General features: G+C 39.6%; 1 protein-coding gene across 1 annotated transcript; it reads left to right on the top strand.

Moving 5' to 3' along the window:
- Positions 1–2,002: 2,002 nt before the first annotated feature.
- On the top strand, positions 2,003–13,973 carry Spink1 (serine peptidase inhibitor, Kazal type 1). The gene is made up of 4 exons (NM_012674.2): positions 2,003–2,117; positions 4,560–4,591; positions 6,051–6,157; positions 13,851–13,973. The coding sequence occupies exons 1-4, from the start codon at positions 2,063–2,065 to the stop codon at positions 13,894–13,896; spliced, it is 240 nt and encodes a 79-aa protein (NP_036806.1). The 5' UTR covers positions 2,003–2,062; the 3' UTR covers positions 13,897–13,973.
- The last annotated feature ends 873 nt before the right edge of the window (positions 13,974–14,846 follow it).

Here is a 14,846-nt window from a genome sequence, read left to right as displayed (position 1 = left end):
CAGAGCTCTGAAGACAAAAGACAGTGGGGAAACACCTGGAGGAATCAGTGACAAGCCGAAGAAGAAGAGGAGGTGTTGTCAAAGATGCAAGAGTGAACATGATTGGAAGCATGTACACATTTTGGAGATAGAGCCAAGGGGTTGGAAGGTGAGCAATAGTGCAGATGGTGGCTATTGGTAAGGGTGGCATTAAAATGAACACTACAGTTTTGGTCAGAGTAATCACTTTGAAATAGAAAAAAATCAGTCAGAAAAAAATGAAGAAAAATATATTTAAGGTTGCTAAGTGATTAAAATAATAGCACAGGGTATGCCATGTTTGAGATGCCTACAAAAGTCCTGAGGAAGATACACGACTTCATATATCCACCAAGTTTTCTCACTCATAATGATCAATCCCCTCACATCCCTCAGATCCCCCTCATGACTCAGGCCTTTCATGCTTCCTTCATATCATTACCCACTTTTCTCTTTCTCACTTTTGTCCAGGTAGACTGTCATGTTCGATACATGTCAAACACAGCAGTTCCTTCTTCCCTTAGATCCTGGCTCTGAACATTCTCTCTTGGTGGTGTGGACATTCATAGCTAGGCCCATAGTTAATTCCTCATTTCCTTCTGTTTGGATGCCCCCCCCCACTCACCGATGCCTTTTCTTACTGCTTTGTCATGGGTATCCACACCTTCTGTTATAATGCCTCTCTACTTCACTCCGTACATTGCCATCTGGATATTTTAGAGCCTTTAGTATCATCTATTGTCTGTCTCCTCAACTAAAATGCATGCAAGCTCCATGAAACATAGGCTTCCATGTCATTTGTATCTACTGATATATTCCAAGACATGACTAGTGTTTAACAGTTCTGAAGACTTGGAGAAGGTCTAAGAATTTACCCAACTTGTCAGCTAAAACTTTAGCCAGCCACCATTTAGGGATGTAGCCAGAAGCCAGACACCAAGCTCAGACAAGTGATTTAATTATCATGTAACAATGGCTCATGAGTCAATATTTATATCAAATGCTAATTTCCCAAAGATGATGTAGGGAAGACCATGTGACTTCTAAACAGAAATTCCTTGTGCTGTTAGAAAAGAACATAGAAATTGTCTTTAAATTCCTAGTAGTTTCAAGAGGTCAGTAACCCTACCTGAGTGTTGCTGGGAAATATATGTCTTTATTGTTCTAGACAGAAAACAAAAAAAAAAAATAAAAATAAAAAACACAACAACTTAACCCTTTGTGACAAAGGGTGACATAATTTCATTTGTCAAGGCTGTTTGTTAAACAAACACCCTGGAAAGGAGTCTGAAACAAAGTGATGGGATCTTTCTACTGTCAAGATAGGCAGAAACATGAGAGAAAATAGAAAATTGCCACCAGGCTTGGTAGATACTCGGTGCACACTGGTTAGTAAAGGATCAATCCTTTGGATTATTTATTACCATTATTTTAATTTTTCAATGCATAAATTCAGACAATAGGAAAGTGAACCAATTTTCTAAAGGCATGCAGCTAATCTGGTTAGTACACAGCCCCAGAACACAGGAGACAGAACTGGACTTATCTTTTTCTCCACCCTGGCACCAGCCTATTAGCACTTAAGTAATACACAGCAGATAAAGAGAGAAATGGTGGAGAGGACAAAAACAGGAATGTAAGAATAGCAGAAAGGGAAGAATAGAAAGCATGTTCGAGTTCCACATGTCTGTTCATCCATTCAGAACTACAGAGGAGACAAACAAGATCTTTGACTTCACCAACAGATAAGAAAACCAAAGCTCAGGAAGGGAGGAGGCTTTCCCAAAACCTGAGAGGATGTTGGGAATCAGTTAACTTGCTTTTCCTGGCAGAATTTAGGTCCAATCTTACCTGCCCTTTTTCCTACCTAGGTAACATTTTCCCCAGCCTGGAGGCCAACAAAGTCAATCAATAACCAGAGATACCTATTATAGGGCACAGTGGGTGGAGTATGTATTACCATCTGCCTATATGACCACTCCTCAGTTTCTGAAGAGAAGCACCCTGCACAGTTCGTCTGAGTTTTGGACCTAGGTCTACAACCATGAAGGTAGCAATTATCTTTCTTCTCAGTGCTTTGGCCCTGCTCAGTTTAGCAGGTAGGTGGGTTTACATATTCTTCAAAAATAAGTAAAACAGTTTGACCCGTTCCTTTTTAACTCTTTTTAAATTTTTTGTAAATTTAGGTAGTCTGGCTAACTGATGCCAATTGAGTTGTATAACGAAGTGTTTCTCGTGAAAATTACAGGGGTAAGGGGAATAGTTACTGCTAATACAAACTAGACAATAAGCTCCTGTAAGATGTCCCCAGAGATAGTCATGGCTTGCTCTAAGACAAGGCTGCTACTTCATTATGGATATGGTGATGAAGAAAGGGTTTTGATCTAGAATACCCTTTTAACTGTAGAAATGGCTACTGAACTATGTAAATACAATGCCGATTTACAAAACTTAAATACTTATAAACTTGCATAAAACAGATAGCAATGACAGACACTTAGTTTGCAGAAAACTCCTATTTCGAGTGATTAAAGGTTTCATATTTGATCTGTAAAATGTTTAGAGAGAAACATCCTATTTGATCAGAGGACAGATCTCTAAACTTGCCATGAGAATGTTGGGAGATGGTTCTGAATCAGAGGTCAGTTTGCTTTTTGTAACTGGCATTACTTAACAGTTTCACCTCTGTCACTCACTGGACAGAGATTTTGACAAGTGCTTCACTAAGAAGTGGAAGACCCCTGCTTATTGTTTCAGATAAATATTTATGGAAGCATGGGCCCCTTTGCCCACCTCATTCCTAATAATTAATACAACTAGACCTTTAATGAGCACCTGCTCATCTATTTTTAGCCTCATTTATATTCTAGAACCAAGGGGATCCCAAAAGCTGCATCTTCTTTGATGAGTCTCAGAGATCTTTCACTTCCCTCAGAGATCACTGACTGAAAATTAAGTTTAAAAAAACGTTTCTACTTTAGGTGCTATCAGATTAGATTTCCTTCCCCTGGAAAACTCATGCACATTCACAGTTACTATCTACTTTAAAAAAACAAAAACAAAAACAACTTTTTGAGATTATAATGTAGTTACAAAATTTCTCCTTACCATTCTTTCTTCCACCCCCCACCATTTACCTCCTAGCTCTGGGTCAAATTCAGTTTTCTTTAATTGTTGTTACATATGTGTATATGTATCATATGTATTGATGTCTGCAAGACTTGTTTTCTGAAGAATGAATTGACTCTTTTCTGAATTACATAATGCATGAAATACAAGTTTAAAATAAGGTCAGATGGTATAATACACCTGTGGGAAAAAGGTGTTTGAGAACTTGTGTTAAGTTGTCAGAAAAGTCCTATTTTTAACTTTGTTTAGGAAAGAAACTTAATTACACCAGAAGACCTGATGGCTATTTCCCACACTGCCACCAATATCCTGAGGTACAGATAGTTATAATTCTCTGCTTGTGAGATGAAAATTCTATTGGGTACAGAAAGATCATTGATGTGCATGCCAAAGGTATCTGAATAGTTAGTAGTGCCTACACCTTTCAAATTCTGAGTAGATTACTTTCTCTTTTTTTTGATATTTTTATGTACATTTCAAATGATATTCCCTTTCATGGTTTCCTGTCCATAAGCCCCCTATTCCATCCCTCCTCCCTCTTCTTCTATGAGGTGTTCTCCCTCCCCAATCATCCCCGCTTCCTGCCTACCTGCCTTGACCTTCCCCTGCACTGTGGGATCCAGCTTTGGCAGGATCAAGGGCTTCTCCTCCCATTGGTGTCCAACAAGTCCATTCTCCACTACATATGCAGTTGTAGAAATGGATCTGTCCATGTGTTCACTTTGGTAGTGGTTTAGTCCCTGGGAGCTCTGGTTGGTTGATATTGTTCTTATGGGGTTGCAAGCCCCCTCAGCTCCTTCAGTCCTTTCTCTAACTCTTCCAATGGAGACCCTGTTCTCAGTTCAATGGTTTGCTGCTAGCTTTTGCCTCTGTATTTCTCATGCTCTGGCTGAGCCTCTGAGAACACAGCTATATCAGGCTCCTGTCAGCATGCACTTTCCTTCATCAATATTGTCTAGGTTTGGTGGGTATCTATATCTCTATCTATCTATCTATCTATCTATCTATCTATCTATCTATCTATCTACTGATCCCCAGGTGGGGCAGGCTCTGAATGGTCATTCCTTCAGGCTGTGCTCCAAACTTCATCTTTATATCTCCTCTTATAATTTTCCTCCTTTTAGAAAGGACTGAAGCATTTCTATTCTCAAGGAAATAAATCAAATTTCCAGAAATGCCAAATTGAAATACTCAGTAATGGTAAAATTCTTACTTAATTATTTTCAAGATCTTAGCAGGCAGAGAGTGAAGAAAACTCATTTGGTGTCCTTGAAAGTCCATGTAAATGAAAGGGTTGGGAAGTGGACAGTGCAAGCAGAGGCATCATATGATAACTATATTTTTTGACATCTAACAACAAGTCTGGCTTCTTTATTTGGGATCCAGGTTGATGTTTGATTTATGTTTTCTAGGTAACCCTCCAGCTGAGGTGAATGGAAAAACGGTAAAGACAATTTTATAATTTATTGTAACTTATAATCTCATTGGGAGAGGTTGAGAGATGGTTTCTCTATGTAGTCCTCATTCCCCTGGACCTCACTCTGTAGACAAGGCTGCCATCAAACTCACAGAGATCTGCCTGCCTCCGCCTCTGCCTCTGCTTCTGCTGGGATCAAAGAAAGACACACACCATGGCCACCCAGCTACTTTATAATTTCTTATTTCTCCAATTTCCTATACAAACTGAAATTATTTGAAATAGTAAAAATACAGTCAAAATCTGAGTATGCATGGTTGTACACACTTGCAATCCAAAGTACTTGGGAGCCTGGGTTATAAATTAGGTTTGAGGTCCATTTGGACTACACAGTAAAACCTTGACAGCAAAATAGGGGCGGTAGCGGTGGAGTGGGGGACATACACTCTAGCAGTTAGGGTTTTGGTAACTCAAGTCAGGATTTAGGGTTCAACTGGTAGGGAACCTTGGCTGCTAAATACAAGATTCATAGTACTTCACCAATCTACTTAGTGCTGTGTTGAAACACCAGCCCACTGATGCCCTCTGTAATTGTCTACTTCCTTCCGAAAAGGATATTTTTATACGTATGCTAGGGTTGGCTGGTGGGACAAGCAATTTAAGTGGAAAACTTTTGTGTTCATTCCAAGTATGCCTTAGTCCTGACTTGAACATGTTGGTTTTCATTGCTTCTAGTTCTCAAAGTAGACTAGAGGAGGAAAAGGCCCTCATCTAACTGGTGCTAAAATTCAAGTTTATAGTGAATAAGTCATTAAATCTGGCACCATTAGAAGACAAATCAAGTTCTCCAATTACTGATCCATGAAGAATAAAAGTTAGCAACCAGTCATGATGTCCTGGTAATGCCCAGGAACTGAGACTTTGACTTTAAGTCAATTCATCTCTTAGTGAATCTTCCCTTGAAGAAGAGTATAACGATAACATTTCAAGGCCTTTTAAGGATAGATCAATAAATGGATAACTGACAGTTTTGATTAAAGGGTGAGACTTTTCCAATAGAACAATACATAAAAATAAGACAGAGACTTATAAGAGGTGTTTAGTGAGAATCAGATTTTACTGGAAAACACAAACCAAGAACTCCAAGCACAGACGCCGTCTAGAATGACTACTCTGTCAGCAGCTGGCATTATCTTCCTCCTCTTATCCAACCTCCCCAGAGCATCATGTCTTAAGCAGGGAAATGATGCTTTTTCCTAAATGAATCAACTGAAATGAAGGAAGGAACTACTACACCCATGAAGTCATACAACTAGAAAAGGACCGTAACTTGACTTTAACTCAGCTTTTCTAATTTCAGGGCAGAGTTATTTCTATTGCAGTTGTTGTTCTTTAATACAACACCCAGTGTCATTATCCTTAATATTTGATTATAAAACCAAATGCTAAGAAATGATAGAAAATGACTCCTTAATTCTGTGTTTAGCCTAATTGCCCTAAGCAAATTATGGGATGTCCCAGGATTTATGACCCTGTGTGTGGGACTAACGGAATTACTTACCCCAGTGAATGCAGTCTGTGCTTTGAAAACAGGTGAGCATAAAGTTTATTTTTTTTCTTTTTTTAAAATTTTTTTAATCTTTTTAAAATTTTTTTCCATCTTTATTAACTTGGGTATTTCTTATTTACATTTCAGTTGTTATTCCCTTTCCCAATTTCCAGGCCAACATCCCCCTAAGCTCTCCCCCTCCCCTCCCCCTCCCTATTGCTGATCCCCTCCCCATCCTTCCCCCATTGCCCCCCTCCCCCCAACAATCACTTTCACTGGGAGTTCAGTCTTGGCAGGACCAAGGGCTTCCACTTCCACTGGTGCTCTTACTAGTCTATTCATTGCTACCTATGAGGTCAGAGTCCAGGATCAGTCCATGTATAGTCTTTGGGTAGTGACTTAGTCCCTGGAAGCTCTGGTTGCTTGGCATTGTTGTTCATATGGGGTATTGAGCCCCTTCAAGCTTTTTCAGTCCTTTCTCTGATTCCTTCAACGGGGTCCCTTTCTCAGTTCAGTGGTTTGCTGCTGGCATTCACCTATGTATTTGCTGTATTCTGGCTGTGTCTCTCAGGAGAGATTTACATCTGGTTCCTGTCAGCCTGCACTTCTTTGTTTCATGCATCTTATCTAGTTTGGTGCCTGTGTATATATGGGCCACATGTGGGGCAGGCTCTGAGTGGGTGTTCCTTCTGCCTCCGTTCTATACTTTGCCTCCCTATTCCCTCTCAAGGGTATTCTTGTTCCCCTTTTAAAGAAGGAGTGAAGCATTCGCATTTTGGTCATTCTTCTTGAGTTTCATGTGTTCTGTGCATCTAGGGTAATTCGAGCATTTGGGCTAATATCCACTTATCAATGAGTGCATACCAAGTGTGTTTTTCTGTGATTGGGTTACCTTACTCGGGATGATAGTTTCCAGTTCCATCCATTTGCCTATGAATTTCATAAACTCATTGTTTTTGATAGCTGAGTAGTATTCCATTGTGTAGATGTACCACATTTTCTGTATCCATTCCTCTGTTGAAGGACATCTGGGTTCTTTCCAGCTTCTGGCTATTCTAAATAAGGCTGCTATGAACATAGTGAGCATGTGTCTTTGTTATATGTTGGGGCATTTTTGGGGTATATGCCCAAGAGAGCTATAGCTGGGTCCTCAGGTAGCTCAATGTCCAATTTTCTGAGGAACCTCCGGACTGATTTCCAGAATGGTTGTACCAGTCTGCAATCCCACCAACAATGGAGGAGTGTTCTTCTTTCTCCACATCCTTCCCAGCATCTGCTGTCAGTTGAGGTTTTGATCTTAGCCATTCTGACTGGTGTGAAGTGGAATCTTAGGGTTGTTTTGATTTGCATTTTCCTTATGACTAAAGATGTTGAACATTTCTTTAGGTGTTCCTCAGCCATTTGGCATTCCTCAACTGTGAATTCCTTCTTTAGCTCTGAACCCCAGTTTTTGATAGGGTTATTTGTCTCCCTGCAGTCTACCTTCTTGAGTTCTTTGTATATTTTGGATATAAGTCCTCTATCAGTTGTAGGATTGGTAAAGATCTTTTCCCAATCTGTTGGTTGCCGTTTTGACATAACCAGAGTGTCCTTTTCCTTACAGAAGCTTTGTAGTTTATGAGATCCCATTTGTCGAATCTTGATCTTAGAGCATAAGTCATTGGTATTTTGTTCAGGAAATTTTCTCCAGTGCCCATGTGTTCGAGGTTCTTCCCCACTCATTCTTCTATTATTTGAGTGTATGTGGCATGATGTGGAGGTCCTTGATCCTTGATCCACTTGGAATTAAGCTTTGTACAGTGTGATAAGAATGGATTGATCTGCATTCTTCTACAGGCTGACCTCCAGTTGAACCAGCACCATTTTCTGAAAATGCTATCTTTTTTCCATTGGATGGTTTTGGCTCCTTTGTCAAAAATCAAGTGACCATAGGTGTGTGGGTTCATTTCTGGGTCTTCAATTCTATTCCATTGGTCTATCTGTCTGTCTCTGTACCAATACCATCCAGTTTTTATCACTATTGCTCTGTAATACTGCTTGAGTTCAGGGATAGTGGTTCTCCCGGAAGTCCTTTTATTGTTGAGGATAGTTTTAGCTATCCTGGGATTTTGTTATTCCAGATGAATTTGCAAATTGTTCTGTCTAACTCTGTGAAGAATTGGGTTGGAATTTTGATGGGGATTGCATTGAATCTGTAGATCGCTTTTGGTAAAGTGGCCATTTTTACTATATTAATCCTGCCAACCCATGACCTTGGGAGACCTTTCCATCTTCTGAGATCTTCAAATTCTTTCTTCAGAGGCTTGAAGTTCATATCATACAGATCGTTCATTTGCTTGGTTAAAGTCACACCAAGGTATTTTATATCATTTGGGACTATAATGAATGGTGTCATTTCCCTAATTTCTTTCTCGACTTGTTTCTCTTTTGTGTAGAGGAAGGCTACTGATTTATTTCAGTTAATTTTATACCCAGCCACTTTGCTGAAGCTGTTTGTCCTGTTTAGTAGTTTTCTGGTGGAACTTCTGGGATCACTTAAGTAAACAATCATATCGTCTGCAAATTGTGATATTTTGACTTCTTCCTTTCCAATCTGTATCCCCTTGATCTCCTTTTGTTGTCTGATTGCTCTGGCTAGGACTTCAAGAATTATATTGAATAAGTAAGGAGAGAGTGGACAGCCTTGTGTATTCCCTGATTTTAGCAGGATTGCTTCAAATTTCTCTCCATTTAGATTAATATTAGCTACTCGTTTGCTGTATATTGCTTTTACTGTGTTTTACTTTTATCATTAGAATTTCATATGTTATCATCTTAAAGGCTAGGTCAAAAAATGGAACATTCTTTTTGCAAATTTAGTATGATAATATAATTTAAAATTGCTTGAATGATAAAAGCCCTGTTTTTTTCAAGCAATCCTTGATACTGTAGATTTTCAAAAAGCCTATACATACAAAATTCCTTTAACCTGAAAAAAAAAACCAAAGAAACCAAAAATAGATCAGTTCTTGACAATAGCAGAAATTGCATTTTCTAATGCACCCCAAAATTAGCAAGTATGGTTTATAAAGTTTTAGGCAACAAGATTTTATTACATTTCCATTCATAGTTTATGTGAGCTAGTCTCAATAAAGTTAAATTTTCTGAATTATTTAATGTTGGAGAACAGGAATCAGACTCAGAGTGCTGGGTCAAACAGATGCGTCACGATTTTTCTCTGACAGCGTGACTGAGTAGTTGCTGTATGCCAGGCATTATGCTAGGCCTTCCCTGTTTCCTGTGTGGCTGTTACAAAATACAAACAAACAAAAACAAACAAATGAACAAACAAAACACTCATGAGCACAAGTAATCCCTTCTTGTGAATTGTGGCAATTGCCAACAAACAGAGTGTTACATTACCAAAGCAAAGGTTTATCTAAGTGAGAGGGCCAAGGAAGGCTTAATGAAAAGAATGTCATTTAAACCAGGCTACGAATTTTAATCAAAAAACAGAGATCCCAAAAGTGAAAGAAAACACTTAGATTTTCTAGAATTGACTCCATGTTAAAGACTTCAGCTTAGGGTCTATACATTTCAGTATTCCTCAGCATAAATATCTCATTTGTAATGCAAACTCTCCTCAAGGATGACTCTAAATGATTTCAGAAGTCTCTGAGTTTGTCCAGGATTGTAGATATTTTAAACTGCGAACAGTAGGTATTCGACTGTATGATGACTGTGTATCCAGTGTCTAAAAGGTATTGGACACGATAGGACAAGCATGTTTCTTTCACACTCCAGGCTCAGGCAAAAGAAACATGAACTCCAAACCAGTTTGTTCAGTCACCTGACCACCTGGCCCAATGGTTCAGGGAGTTGGGAGGAGCAGGTAAACATTTTGGAAACAGCACAGTTGAAACCATTTGTTAATTTTCTCATGACACATGTTGTTGACATTAAGGTCAAGCATCATTATTTCCATTCACAGGGAACAGGAGGGCCTCACAACACCCTGGGGACTTGTGAAATGTTCAAGTGTGAGGTCTAAAGTCCAAAGGCCTCTATTTGAGTGAAGCATTTGGAAAACACAAGCAAAATGCTGAACACGCATTCCTCTGACCGTTGAACCTATTTTTGCAGTTCACACTTTGCATTCTTTCAAATTTCTGTAGATGTAAGAAGCACATTCAACTGTCTGCACATGCAACATTTACACTGTGTTGTAAAGTAACACTTGGGTCTAGAGATGAGTTTGGCTTTCTCAAACATAAGAGGCATTCTAAGGTTTCTATTGTGTTTTTGTTTCTATTGCTCATTAAAAGTCCAACTGGGAGCCCACCCCTGATACTACCTGGAGGCCCAAGATGCAGAGGTTAAATAGTCCAGAGACCTGAGATAGAGTCAAAAACAATTGGGAAAAAGTCAATAAAATGATTCCTAGTATTACTCTGCTGTAGTTGCAAACAGGAGGCTAGCATACTTGCCATCAGATATGCTGACACAAACCCACAGCCAAACATTAGGTAGAACTTGGGGAAAGGGGTTAAAAAGGATTGTCAGAGCCAAGACGTCAAGGACACCATAAAAAAACCCCACAGAATCAACTAAGCTGGGCAGCAGATAGGGGCTGGCAGGGACTGAACAGCTCCATCCAGGAGCCTGTGTGGGACTGACCTAGGCCGTCTGCATATGTTACAGCTATGTAGTGTGGTCTTCTTGTGAGAGTCCTAACAATGAGAGAGTAGGGGCTGTTGTTGACTCTCTTGTTAGCTTCTGGGATACTTTTCTTCATACTGGGTTGCTTCATCCAGCCTCAATACAAGAAAGGTGCCTACTCCTACTGCAATGTGCTATCCCGTGTTTGTGTGGTGATCCACGGAAGGCGTGCCTTTTTCTTTTTCTTTTCTTTATCTTTTTAATTAATTAATATAATTAAAATTTTTTCTTATTCACTTTACATGCTGCTCACTGTACCTTCCCAGTTACCTTCTCCTACAATACTTTCCCCAGCCACTTCTCCTCTGAGAAGGTATCCCCAGACTCTAGGTGGCTAAGGACTCCCATTGAGGCCACACAAGTCAGCCCAGCTATAAGAACATATCCTACCTACAGGGAACGAACCCCTTTGGGACAGTTCCTGCTCCAGTAGTTTGGGACCCACAGGAAGACCAACCTGCACATCTGCTACATATGTGCTGGGAGGCCTAGGTTCAGCTTACATATGTTCTTTGGTTGGTGGTTCAAACTATGAAAGGCCCAAGGTCCCGGTTAGTTGACTCTGTGGGTCTTCCTGTGGAGTTCTTATCCCCCTCTGGCCTGCAATCTTTCCTCTTATTCTTCCAGAAGAGTGTCCAATATCTACCCACTCTTTGGCGGTGGGTGTCTGTTTCTGTCTGAGTCATCTGGATGGAACCTCTCAGAGGACAACTTCCTTCTGTCTGCATGCTAACAGAGAATCATTAGTAGTATCAGATACTGGTGTTGCTCATGGGATGAGTCTCAAGTAGGGCCAGTTATTTGTTTTACATTCTCTCTGTCTCTGCTCTCTCCCCCATGACTGCACTTTTGTAGACAGGATAAATTTTGGTTGGATGTTTTGTAGGTGGGTTGGTGTCTCTATCACTGCACTGGGATTCCTGCCTGGCTACCTGAAGAAGGTGGGCTCTTCCAGCTCCATATATAGTGAGTCACAGATACGGTCACTCACATTGACTCTTGGGCATGTCCCTTATTCCATGTCTTTATCTTTTCCTGGAGATAACACCCCCATACCTCACCCCCATCAATTACAGATTTCCTTTCATTTTCCTGGGCAGCTAGTCATCTCTCCTGTCCTTCTGTGCAGCTGTTCTGAACCCCCTTTCACCCCCCATTCTCTCTCCCTCCTACTCCCCTCCTTCCATCTGCCTTTTATTACTATTTTATTCCCCCTTCTAAGTGAGATTCAAGCTTCCTCTCTTGGGCCACCCTTCTTGTTTAGCTTCTTTGTGTCTGTGGAGTGTAACATAGAACCTATGTATAATGGCTAATATCCACTTCTGAATAGAAATGGGAGGAGGAGAGTGGATGGACATGACCAGAGAAGAGTGTCTTGGAGGAGCGGAAGGAAGGGAAACCGCAGTCAGTCAGGATCTACAATTAATGATATTTTTTAAAGTTTTCTATACAAACAAAAAATGGACTTAGTTGTGTTCATACATTTGTGCACACACACATAACAATAGTCAACAAGGACAAAGAAGTAATCAATTTGAAAGTGAATAGGTTATGAAGAGTTAAGATGGAGGAACCTTGGAGCATGAAGAAAGAAAAGGGAGAAGTGGTGTGACTACATTTTAATTAAAATGCTAATTTTTGTAAGTTGTACAAAAACTACCTATGTTATAACTATTACTAGAGCCAGGATCTGACCCTAACTATTGGGGTTTGTGATACTCTGAAAACACCAAACAGGGCTTTCTTATACTCGGCCCCATAATTATCAGGAGTTGCCAGGTTTATTAGGTAGGAATATTACATGCCTTCTGTGCTTTCTTAGAGAAACTGTCAATAATTCTTTTCTATAGAAAAACAACTACTGAAAGAACATTCTGTGATACTGAGAAATGTTTTCTGTCGGTATGGACTGATACATGACTAGTGGTCATTGACTCTTAAACACAGATAGTACACTGAAACATTGAAGTTTAAATACTGTTAAATTTTAAAGATTAAACAACTAAATATGGCTACTGGGCAGAGTGTACCAAAGTGAACAGCACAGCTATGGATAACACGCTTAAGTACATGAAGTGGAAATTGGCATTATCATAAGTTAACCTTGATGTTAAAATAAAGGATCAATGGACCTAAAAAAGGTATCTGTGAATATAGATGAGTATTACATCTTCTTCAGCAATAAATAGAAATGTGTTGCTTGCCAGTATGGTCAAGGAAACAATTACTAAAGAGAATTCTAGAATAAGTCTCGGAACTAAGGAATAATTTCAGAATTGAAAGGACTTTCAGGTTTTGTGAGAGAGGTTTTGTCAAGGTAACTTGGGAATGGCAGAGAAAATTTGGTCTAAAGAAGAAGACCTTGGTACTGCATGCTGTTATGGGAATCAAGATTGCCTGAGAGAATCAAGCCCCCTTCTTCTAAGCTGAAAGGTTAAACAGCAGGAAAGTCCTGCCATAGACTGGACCACAGCTAAGATCGCCACCTGGTCAATAGTGCGCAGCATCAGTAGTAAAGGAAGCAGAGGTGGATTTGAGATTCATTTCAAGGGTTCCCAGTAACACTCCACTAGTTCTGTAAACAATAATGACCTATACATTTTCTACTCTGTTGTATTCCATGAGGGCATAGTAAAAAGCAATAGATAATCAATGAATAAATGAATGAATAAATGGATTAGAAAAAGAGAGAGCAGAACAAATTATAAACCACTCTTTTTTTTCCTCCATCTTTATTAAATCGGGTACTTCTTTTTACGTTTCAATTGTTATTCCCTTCCCGGTTTCCAAGCCAACATCCCCCTAACCCCTCTTCCTCCCCTTCTATATGGGTGTTCCCCTTCCCAGCCTCCCCTCATTACCGCCCTCCCCGCAACAATCACATTCACTGGGGGTTCAGTCTTGGCAGGACCAAGGTAAGCCAATCTTTTAAAGGCAGAAATATTTTTAAGCTGCATTGCTATTCTCCCATAGTCATTTATTTGTTATGATGAACTTCAAGCTGACTCTTAATTTATTTTCCTTCAATCTCTTCTGCAGGAAATTCGGAACATCTATCCACATTCAGAGGAGAGGGACTTGCTGAATGTCCTGATTTTGAAATCTTTTAGGGCTACCATAATGTTTAGCAAGAAGGTTTGCTGAATAAATGCATCTGAACATATTTTGTTCTTCCCAAAGCTTTTGCTCAAAGGCATATATGAGTATATTGAGAATAGGGATCTGAGAAGAAAACCAGAGTAGAGCAAGCTTTACCAATTAGTTCTTCATGCTCATACTATCAAAAATTGCAGATGATGACAACACATAGTTGAGCATGAACATGTGTAATGAATAGAGTTTGGGTTAGGATGAAGAAGGTAGCCTATGCTGTGCACAAGAAAGAAGTAAACTGACTTGGATCTTTCTTAGGGGAGTTTACCAAAGGAAAGACTGCCTTGTATATCCTACAGTGTTTCACTTGTGAGACACCACAACTCTGCAGATTTACTCTTGTTCTGTGAGGAAACTTAGAAGAGTCAAATTGTTTGACTAATAGTCCAACATACATGATGCCAGGGTGTTCTTTTAGATCAAGCTGACCTCTTCCTTCATCCATAATGAGCACTCCTTCTTTTAACCACAATCTTCTCTTGTGGATCATGCCTTGACTTTCTTCAATGGGAATCCTAGATAATATTCCCTACTGTAAGATCTTGCATGTCTATATTCAGTGATAGAATATAGACGTGATATAATAGGATATAACCAAATAAATTAGAAACAAGGAAATATTCTCAAAAGGGAAAGTATCAACAACTACTTTTAAAAAAGGAATCATTTTAAGATCCTGAGTTTCTAAAGAAAATCTTAGTCTAAGATGGAAAGAGAGTAAAGAGCTAACACAGGTGAGTCTGGGCAAGGAACCCTAGTACAGTGGGGTTGGGTCAGCACCTTTGCCAGAAATAACCAAGCTATTCAGAAATACACTAGGAAAGGAGAGTTGCCTAGTAACCCACTTCTGGTCATATTTCAGTATTCATGCCTTGAAACTGA

This window comes from Rattus norvegicus, chromosome 18 (genome assembly GCF_021556685.1).
Source record: "Rattus norvegicus strain SHRSP/BbbUtx chromosome 18, alternate assembly SHRSP_T2T, whole genome shotgun sequence".
NCBI lineage: Eukaryota > Metazoa > Chordata > Mammalia > Rodentia > Muridae > Rattus > Rattus norvegicus.
Note: the sequence above shows the minus strand (reverse complement) of the source record. Positions and strands in the feature narration are given on the sequence as shown.